The sequence below is a fragment of the Aplysia californica genome, unplaced genomic scaffold (assembly GCF_000002075.1).
Source record: "Aplysia californica isolate F4 #8 unplaced genomic scaffold, AplCal3.0 scaffold00673, whole genome shotgun sequence".
In the NCBI taxonomy this organism is placed as follows: domain Eukaryota; kingdom Metazoa; phylum Mollusca; class Gastropoda; order Aplysiida; family Aplysiidae; genus Aplysia; species Aplysia californica.
In genome coordinates, this window is record NW_004797943.1 from 124046 (window position 1) to 134919 (window position 10874).

The 10874-nt window shown below is 40.9% G+C and overlaps 1 protein-coding gene across 1 annotated transcript in view; it reads right to left on the bottom strand.

The window, feature by feature from the left end:
• Positions 1–10361, bottom strand: part of LOC101857366 (ATP-dependent RNA helicase DHX8) — a gene marked incomplete in the record, with an annotated part of 35610 nt that extends 25249 nt beyond the window's left edge. Inside the window, 2 exon segments of the mRNA XM_005108271.3 lie at positions 78–178; positions 10206–10361. Of these exon segments, the coding sequence (XP_005108328.2) occupies positions 78–171 (94 nt within the window).
• Between the last annotated feature and the right edge of the window lie 513 nt (positions 10362–10874).

Here is a 10874-nt window from a genome sequence, read left to right on the forward strand (position 1 = left end):
ACTCTGACCTCGTCTGATTCATCAGTACTTTAAAAAGTGTTCAAGATCAACGAATAGAAAAAAAGAGTAATATATACCAAGATCTTTATCATTGATTCCAAGATGGTTTTCCAGCTCTGTGCAGACTTTTGACACAAGTGAAAGGTATTCTAGTTTCTCCAGTTCTTCCATCTTGACACTGAAAAAAAGATTATAACATAACATTTGAAAAAAGGTCTAATAGAGGAACTTAATTTTAACTTAAGGCCCTCAATTAAGACATTAATTTTTTATTTTTTTTATTTGTGAACCAAGACCTCCATTCACCATATCTGTTACTCCAGGAACAATTCCTCATTCAGTTTGTTTGAACAAATACTTGGAGAGACTGGTTGACACTCAGCTCCAGAGATGCTTTGGTCTCAACATCCGTGTCAGGCACAAAGACAGTTTACAAAAAGAAAGAATCCTATTCTGAGTCTTACTTACTACCACATACATAACATCAGTTGGGTACAGATTGCCTGAATCACTGATTGACAGAGAAGTGAGAATTAAGTTTCAAAAAGATGTTTATCCAGGTCAATATCAATATCACTGGTGATACAGATCAGGCAGACAAAGCTTTCTTTTTTTTTTGTCCAATTACTTTGCAGGGCAGGCCTATTTTTTACTAGTGTGAAAGCAATGAAACAAGAACATTTTTTTGCAAGATTATCAAAAGGCAAATAAACAAAGTGTCAAGATGATGGTTTTTATATGGAGTGCCCAAATTCTATCCTAGCATAATTAGAGCTTTTAAAATCTCCTTTCAAATGTTCTAGATATCCTGGAACTAATGAGATTCTCTGACTGTCGGCCAAAACTTAGAATAAGGTTGATATACATTTTTAAAAATGTATTGCAAATTGATATATTTCTGAAGAAAAAAAAAAGTTCAGTAGATATATATTCAACAGACTTTTTAAACTCTTTACTAAAGTTGAAGCTTGCAAAAGCACTAAATTGTTGATAGGCTAAAAAAAATGATGCCTTGATTGTTTTTGGTTGCAGACAGAGATGTCATTTAATCCTTCACACTTGAAATGTCAGTCCATCACACTCACCATACATTTGATAGTTCAGTTTGGATTTACTACTCAAACTTTGTGTGCTTGGGAAGGATATATCATGGCCCAACCATTCACCTTCGTCATAACTAATAACAAAACAAAGGGAATACTATAGATCTACTTCTTCAACTTTCAGAACAATTTATGGATCTAATTTATCATAAAGTACCTAAAACAATTTCTGTGTAAAATATGAGTCAAAACGCCTGACTAGAATACATCCAGATTGCACTGAAATATATATATAGTACTGTGTCGAGAGCACTCTTCATTACTAGTGAGCAGTACCCTGCTCCAGCCGTTTTCAGAGCACTACAGATGCTGCTCAGTACACTTCCACTCGAGTAGTACCATACCGCCAGTGCTCGAGCGAGAGCAGTGTTCCAACAGTGTCTCTGTCTCCTCCAAATGAAAGAGGCGCTTTCATGGCAGTACTGTTTAGCAGGTTTCTTAATCTCCCCTTCCTCAGTACCTCTCCTCCCCTCCTGTCACTTTGATGTTATGTCAGTGTGCCACGTGTCTGTCTGTTGCAGCACAGTAAGGAGGTTGGGGCGAAGACGGAGGGGAAAGTCACTCGGGTTGTTTTTATTTCATTTAATGAATAGACACTGGACCAATGATATCAAGGTGTATAGTGATGAGTTACACTCCTTGGTTTATTCAGTTACTGTAAAATTAAACTTTACTTTTAAAGTAGTGTGCTTGGCAGACATACATGTTCTGAGTGTTCTTTTTTAAAACTCATTATGATCACGTTAAGCATATTAACCCTCGTCCTGCGGGAGCTGGGTTTATGTCGCCCGATAAGCCTATTTCGACACCTCGCCTGCGTTCTGGTCCGGCATCAGTCTGGCCCCTGGCTCAGCGCACGTGCGCCGAGCATCATCTCATGTTCAATTCGGGTCCCGCTTCGGATCTCCATTCACGCAGGTCAAGTGTGTGTGCGTCAGTCAATTTGAGTTTGTGAGCTTTGTGGCCTTCTTCTAGAACCGCCTGCGTTGGTTCGTAACAGAGGCATACGTCTCATTCAAAACACGCCAAGTTGGTAGCTTTAGATGTTCATCCAATGAAATTATAAAACAAATTGACCCACTTAGACATGAGGAGCTCGAAAGGATAGTCAGGAAACAAGATATCCATTTTTCTATACAAAATCTTTCAAATGAGCTTGATTTTGTATGAAATGATACGACCTGATAAAAAAAGCTTGTTTGATAATTTTGAAAACCATGCCATAGTGCAGGTAAAAAGAACAATTTGAGCGCAAAACATTCAGATATTGACCTATACTATATAATTTTAATCCCCTTTCGAACTCCAGATAATTCCTAACAATATGAGCTTCTAAAAAGGTCATTTGAATGGGCGTAACTACTCGTAATGTCTTATAATCAGCTTAAGAGAGGGGGTTATTCTCATGTGTTCGTAACACTTTATAAATAGAAAGCTATAAAAGATACAGCGTTATTTTCATCATCGATTAACACACTCCCACGGTATTCATAGAGCGAAAATATACATGTTTCCAGGCCGAAGTGACTAGCCGTGCTAGACTGCCAGTCTAACCGTACTTAGATCTAAGTTTGGCCCTATCGACTCAAGCCTGTTAAGTACACAGGTCTCATTAGATCTAGATCTAGTAATTATTCAGGTTCAAATACATGCAAGTCAGTAAGGCACCTTTTGGTTTTGTCTGAAATATAAATACTTTAGGCATTGCAAACTAAAAATTTCATTTACAATTCAGCCATCAATATTAAGTACGGCTAGCCTTACAGTCTAGCCGTCCTTAAGTACGGCTAGCCTGGCTGTCTACTCGTACTTAAGTACGGCTAGACTGCCAGTCTAGCCGTACTTATCTTAGGCCCTATTAACATTAGAAAACAGGAGGTTTAAAATACATGCACTGTCATTAAGGCTCCTGGTTTCGTCTCAAATACAAATACTTTAGGTACTGCACACTAAAAATTTATATTTACAATTCAGTAGGCCTATTTTTTTAACGGAGTGTCTACGTACACGGTAACCGGGAACGTAGCCTCAGGGTCTACGTACACGGTAACCGGCAACCGGGCGTGAAGTCTCAATGTCACATACACGGTAACCGGGCGAGTAGCCTCAATATCTACGTATACGGTAACCGGCAACCGGGCGCCTCTCATTATCTAAGAACATGGTAACCGGGTATTTAGGGGAAAGGGGGTGAGCTAGGTGCCCGGTAACTGCTTTGCTCCCTTCATGACATTGACATTAATTTTTCATTTTTCACCGTGTAGTCTCAATGTTGCATACACGGTAACCATGCACGTAGCCTCAATATCTACGAACACGGTAATCGGCAACCGGCGTGTAGTCTCAATGTCACATACACATGTACACGGTAACCGGGCGCGTAGCCTCAATATCTACGTACACGGTAACTGGCAACCGGGCGCCTCTCATTATCTACGAACACGGTAACCGGGTATTTTGTTTCGTGGGGGGGGCGCTTGAGCTAGGTGCACGGTAACTGCTTCGCTCCCTTCAAGACCTTGACCTTTTTTCTTTTTCACTCCGCTTTTTGGGGTTGTGAGTGGGCGGAATGTAATCCCACAAATGATCCCAATCTACCCCCTGTCATCTTTCCTAAGGGAGAGCAAAATGCAGTGATACTGAACACCTATGAATCTGGGAGAGAGACAGAGAGAGAGAGAGAGAGAGAGAGAGAGAGAGAGAGAGAGAGAGAGAGAGAGAGAGAGAGTGAGAGAGAGAGACAGAGAGACAGAGAGACAGAGAGACAGAGACAGAGAGACAGAGAGAGAGACAGAGAGAGAGAGAGTCAAACGTACTATCACGGCTTACTAGGTTTGAGCCATGACAGATCCCAATTCCGTACAGGGCTTGCACCAATGCATGCTTTTTCGTAGCAGGAAGCTCTAGTAATAATCAAAATTCTAAATACTAAAATTTGCTTCCATTCCAAGTTCAGTTTTTGTCATCCGGTGTTCCCTTCAACCCCACCCCTCCCCCCGACTGTACCTTTTTAAAAAATCGATAATCCCCCCATTCCGGAGCCCTATACTTCGCACAGCGCACACTTTGAATGAACTTTGGTGACCCCAACAATCACTGGTACTCACAATGTGATGCGAAAGTACAAGCTCACTGACCGGTCACGATGTCCAGCCCTACAAGACGCCTGTATAGCTTTCTTTCTTTTCCGCAAGTGAAAACAAAGGACAATGATTTATTTTCATGGTGACACAGCGTTTGTATGCACAACCTGTATGTTACAAATGTTGCATTAATCAGACTGCTACCTGCAAATTTCTGGGTGGTAACGAAAGCGAAAGTAGATCGAGCTTCGGTACCACGCATTCATTTACTCTTGCCGCCAAAGCGCCCTGTTCATACCTAAAGCTACATTTTGTTTTCGTAAGAGTTAGCACTTGCAACACAATAAGTTCATATAAGTGCCGAAGATTAGAGGTGTTAGTGTTACAAGAGAGTAACAAACACAAAAACAAGAAAGAAAAAAGATTTTTTAAATAGGAGAGAAGGAGCAGACCACACCAGAGCACCCATCAACCACCCACTAATACTATCTTTACACACACCACACTTACAATCATACACAAAAATACATAAACACAGAGAGAGAGAGAGAGAGAGAGAGAGAAAGAGAAACAGACAGAGAGAGAGAGAGAGAGAGAGAGAGAGAGAGAGAGAGAGAGAGAGAGAGAGAGAGAGAGAGAGAGAGAGAGAGAGGGGGGGGGGAGAGAGAGGGGGGGAGGAGAGGGAGTGGGAGATGATACTGACAATCTGCGAATCTTGTACAGAAAGCTAAAATATAGAGATCTAATTTACTGTCACCAATCCAATGAAACGCGAACACTTCGACCGTTTTCACACAAGGCCTGCACCAACGCACACTTTACTTAGCAGAGAGCTGTAGTAGTAATCAAAATTCTAAACATTAAACATAATATTTGCTTCCAGTTTCAGTTTTTTTGTCCTCTGGTGTTGCGTTCAGCCTCCCCCTATCCCCAAGTGTGTCTTTTTAAAAAATCTATAATCTCCCCCATTCGTGAGTCCTGTAGGCCTACTTCGAAGCGCTCAGAATGTGCGCAGGTTCATTGACCGGTCACAATGGCGAGCCCAACAAGACGTTTGTATAACTTTCTTTTCTTTATGCTGCCCCCATAAGTGACGACACAGTGACAAATATTGATTTATTTTCATGGCGACACCACGTTTGTAAAGCTGAACCTGCATGTTACATGTTAATTGTTGCGTTATAAAATCAGACATTTACCTACAAATTTCTGGGTGGTAACGAAAGCGAAAGTAAAGGCTTACTGGATGCTCTGTTATGAAATTTAGGCTAGTGGGTATCATGCTGGACTATTGAGCGGTTGACCCTCGTGCGCCCTCTTTGAAAAAGCGCGAACTTTGCGAACAGAGTTAGGCCAACTCTACTTGTGTGAAAAACAATAAAAGTGACACTCTTTTTGGCTGAGTGAACTATCTCTTGGACCTTCTGGTTACCGTGTACGTAGATACTGAGATTACGTGCCCGGTTACCGTGTACATAGACCCTGAGGCTACGCGCCCGGTTACCGTGTACATAGACACTCTGTTTTTTAAATGGTCAGTCTAGCCATCATATTTACAGAGATGCCAACCACAGAAAACCGAAATGAGTATTGGGAAATATGAAAATGTGTATTTTCAGGTGAAAATGTGTATTCCCCACGATCGACCGACCAACCAGTAGGCTAAAACAACACCTGGACATGGATGGCTGGTGCCTCTATAAATAAATCATTGATGGTCGACCAACCAGAAATAGTAAAATGTCCAGGGTGTCCAGCGAAAAAAATTACTAGCTCGCCAGCTCGAAAAAGGAAGCACACACGCGTACAATATACAGTCGAACCTGCCTTAACGGAAACCTGTATAAAATGGAAACCTGTCTTAACGGAATTCCCCCGCTCCCCCCTTGATATATTCCTCTTTAATTACCTGTATAAAACGGAAACCTGCCCAACGCGGAAACGGAAAGAAAAATCCGCTCCCTTCCAAGGATTTCACCTGTCTAAGACGGAAAATGCTTTGCCCGCTCAGCCCCAATTTGAAACAAAACTTGCAAGTTTAGTTCCCTAGCTCTAAACTAACGCTATGGTCATGCGACTGGGCGAGGAAAGGCAGAATGGGTGCAATTTGGGGGTAGATGTTACCCTAGGCCGAGGATACCGGAACTTAAGCTTTATTTTGGTAGCCTCGCCCTAGGCTTTCTCAAGTTACCTCATCATGTGAGCCCTGAGCGATGCAGATGGTCAGTGTAGTGTGGGTGTGAAATGAAATCTCACGACTGCCCGAGCCACTACGGAAACTTTCCTTGGTCCAGAAGCCAAAGGTGTGAAATTAGATTGACCAATGCCTGCCACCCTGATCGTATGGCCAGCCGAGAAAAGAGTTCCGAAAATCGTTGCTACAATGATGGCAGTAAGGGGTGGCATTGGTGGGTGGGGCTAAGGATGGAGGCAAGGGAGATGTTCATACGTTTCTGTTTTTAATAGGTCAAACAGTGGTCCTATGAAAGGCAAGCACTGGTGGTAATTGGATAAGTAAGACTGACACATGTCATTATCAGGCAGGATAGCAATTGAGAGGTGTTAAGTTTTGACCACTGCTTGCCGATCGGACAAGCGATCCTTGATCCCACCGGCTGGGCCTTTGAACCCCCCCCTCCCTCCAACCTCCATCTCCCCCTAAATTCCCCTGTCTAAGACGGAATTTTTTTCTGGCTCCCTTGCGATTCCGTCTTACACAGGTTCGACTGTACATGTATCCAGTCAACAACATGTCAGTGTTCAATGTTGTACTGGGGTCTTGTTCGACTTAAGTATTTCAGTCTATCAAATATAATATTTTCCTCTCATTATTATATAAAAAATAAATCTTGCTTTGAGAGTTCGGAAGGGCTTAGAACAAGAATTTTGACTATCAAGAACCAGTCTGGGTGTCATGATTCATATTATGAACTGACAGACTCAAATTATTGCTCAAACTCAGAGAAAAGCAATAACTTGAATGGCTCAAGTAGACCCATGCACTGTGAGAATTGTAACAACTGTGGTAGGGCAAGATGCAGTGACACTGAAAATCTGCCAGTCTTGAACAGAAAGCTACAACATACACTGTAGGTATAAATTACTATCACCAATCCAAGTAGGTATAATTTACTATCACCCATCCAATGAAACGCGAACACTTTATTTCAATAACACAGACTTGCAAAGTATGAGGGGTCCCAATTCCGCACACGGCCTGCACCAACGTGCGCTTTGCAGAAAGCTCTAATCAAAATTCTGAAAAGTGCTTCCAAGTTTTTGTCCTCTGGTGTTGCCTTAAACCCCCGATAGTATCTTAAACCCAAAAAAAATCAATAATCTCCTCCCCTATTCCGTAGTCCTATACTTCGTAACGCCGTTACTCCCACCAAAGACGGTGTTTACTCACTACGATGCCGCATTTATTTATGACGCGAATGCGCACAGGGTCAGTGACCGGTCACGATGGCGAGCCAGACAATCTAAAAATCGAACGACACTTGTATTTTCTTTTCTTTTTTTTTTCCACAAGTGACAGCACAGCGACGAGTCAGAGTATTTATTACATTTTACTTGAACGGCGACATTGTGTTTATACTGCATAACCTGCATGCCACAAATGTTGCGTTATCAGACAACTGCTGGCAAACTTCTCGGTGGTAACGAAAGCGAAAGTAGATCTTGATTTTCCCGATCGAGCCTCAGTGTCGCATACGCTTCCGCCTACCGCCATAGCTGCCTTTTCGCGTGAAAGTGAAACGTACTCTCCAGACAGGGAAAAGATGAACCAATATAATATCACGTCGCAACCGGCAAAAATGAACTTACTGACCACATCAGACTTGGTTTTCAAATATTCCTGGTCTGCGATACTGTACCTATTTTGACAAAAGATGGGACCTGAGATAATTAAGTTTACTCGCCCAAGCTGAACCTCGTAGTTTTCGCATTCCAGGATGCGTATTTTTTCATGAAAAGTCGTATTCGCATATTTTCGGCCTAAAATCGTACTAAAATACGTAAAATCGTACTGGTTGGCATCTCTGTATTTAGAATAAGTACGGCTAGACTAGCAGTCTAGCCGTCATTAAGTACGGCTAGCCTCTTCCTTTCCAGGCAGGCCCGTTCGCTGTAAAGTCAGGTGTGCGTCCACCTTAAAATAATAAAAGGCCTTTAGAAAGTCATAATTCGACTATTTTCAAATTGATCCAAATTTTGAAAGTATCGGCGTGACCGCCAGAATTGGACACATCACCAAACTTAGTTATCATCTCTGTATGCTTAATAGACTTCATTCTACATGATTGCATTTTAATACGTCCACTTTGGTCTGGTGACGCATCCACTTTGCTGGTGAATGCGTCCACTAGGTCTGGTCAGTGCCACCACCCCCTAATTCTTTATAAATATATAAGAATAAATGATGTTTAAACATAGAATCTAGATCTATGTTCACCCTGTCTGTCATTCTTCATTATTATTATCCACTCACTCATTCTTTATTATGTAAGAAATAAAAATGAATAAAACCTTTAGACCTATATGTTAAGATGTTTCATTTATTAACATTGACATTAGATAAAGATAAAGTGACAAAAACATTTAAAACATGTAGCTCTATTTATTAATTTACAACCAAATATCTTTATACTTATGTAGATTTATTAAAAATTTTAGTTTGTAATGTTCAGTAATTTAAAAGCAAGTAAATTTATGCATTCAAAATACGTGGATGGATGGTAAGTACAAGGGGATTATGAAATAGTGGGCATGCACTTATAAATCGGGTTCTAGCCAGTTTACTCTTTGGTCAGCACACTTCACATATTCATAGCCACTATAAAGGGCCATCTAGACTTGAAAGACTTTTGTTTGGAGGTTTTTAATGTCACAAAAACCAACAAAAAATAATGTAGACGATCTAAATCTAGATCTCTATGACATCTAATGATCTAATTGGATTTAAAAAAACAAAATTTTCACAAAAATAAACCTTTGATTGGTAATAGATGTCTGCAAGTGGCTGAGTGAATGACATTATATTATGCATTTGTACAGGATGTGAACTCATTCACCATACTGAATCTACTCAGTTGGTGAGTGCCACCACCCATGGACGTACGACCAGACCTATACTAAAACTTGGTATGGTGAGCGCGTCCACCCCCCTCGTGGCTCAAATTTCCATTGTTGAATGGCACAATGGACACAATTATATTTTAGAACCTTTGTAAAGGCTAATAAAAGCAAGTGAGGGCGCTTGGAGTTGATAAGTTGCCAAGCAACTGACTAGCAAATATAAGCGTCTCCGCTAGTGTAACTCGCTAATGAAGAAGACAGATTTTTAATTACCAGAAAATAGTGACTTACAGAGTGTAAAAAACGAAAGTAAAATGCGAAATGAAACGGAAACTGCTTTTATACTTTATAATTATACGACCGGAATCGATCCAACACCGATGAAATGAATAGCGAAATACAGCGAGTGGACGCATAGACCAGGTGGACGCGACACCCTACTTTACTCTACACCAACAGTACACGCTGAGTCTGAGTGACCCGACGGCCTGCCCGGAACATCCGACATAATCAGACGCTGATAAGATTCGCATCTAAGCACAGACGCAGGACAAGAGTTAATTAGCCTGTGAGTACAGGGTTAGGGTTAGTATTATTATAGTGTATTGTAATTGTAGGGTAGGGTCAGGGTATACCCAGCTAAAAAAATCCCCTTGCCTTTTGTTTTGGTCCGCCTGCCCTTTGCAGAACTCCTTCCCAATATTATCAACTGAAATTCGTTCTTGAATCAGTGGCCCACGGCAACAAAAAAATTCACACTGACATATATATTGACAACACCACAGTCACAATCGTGACAATGTTGTCATTTTCTGTTTCTAACCTAAAAAATTGGTCACCCAATTCAGAGTCAGACCCTCTGACTCTGTACCTCCTAATCTACTTTTGAACATTATTTAAGTAAGAAATAAAAACATAATAGAATGGTAACATTCTTCACCTTCAATCTCCAATCATGTAACAACTAACCCAGCTGCCTTTCAACAGACACAGTTTGTTGACAAAGAATAAATTTAGTAGCCCAAGTCCTTTTAGGCCATCAAACATCAAACTCTACCAAATCGTAGAGGTAGAGAGTCGAGAATCGAGATGCTATATATATCTATATACGATATATCGCCAACTACTTTAACAAGTATCGAGTCATATTGCATCAACAATACATTATTAGTAAAGAAGTGCAAGGTTGGGCTTTTTTCGGGGGGGGGGGGGCATAGATACAAAAGAAAACTGGAAGTAAGAGAATTCATACTATTTCCTCGATAAAATTTAATGTTCCCATTGTGATGGATAGTCAAGCCAAAAAAACAAAAACAAGAAATTAAGGGATGGGGGATCAGCTGCTAAACAGAAATATGGGCCAATTGCGAAGGATAAAGGTAAAGTTATGTTGCAGAGAAATCAGGCATAGATGTACACTATCAGATTTGTTGGGTTGTTTTTTTCTTTGACTAAATTTTTTTAGTGCCCCTAACTCAGAGGTTTATGGTCTCTGGCCTAGGCTATTTCATAGCCGAGGAATTAAAAAGTTAATTCTCCTACGATATCACTATAAATTGGTGACGATACCATGTAACGAAACATTCTCTGGCACAATAGAGCAGCTTTA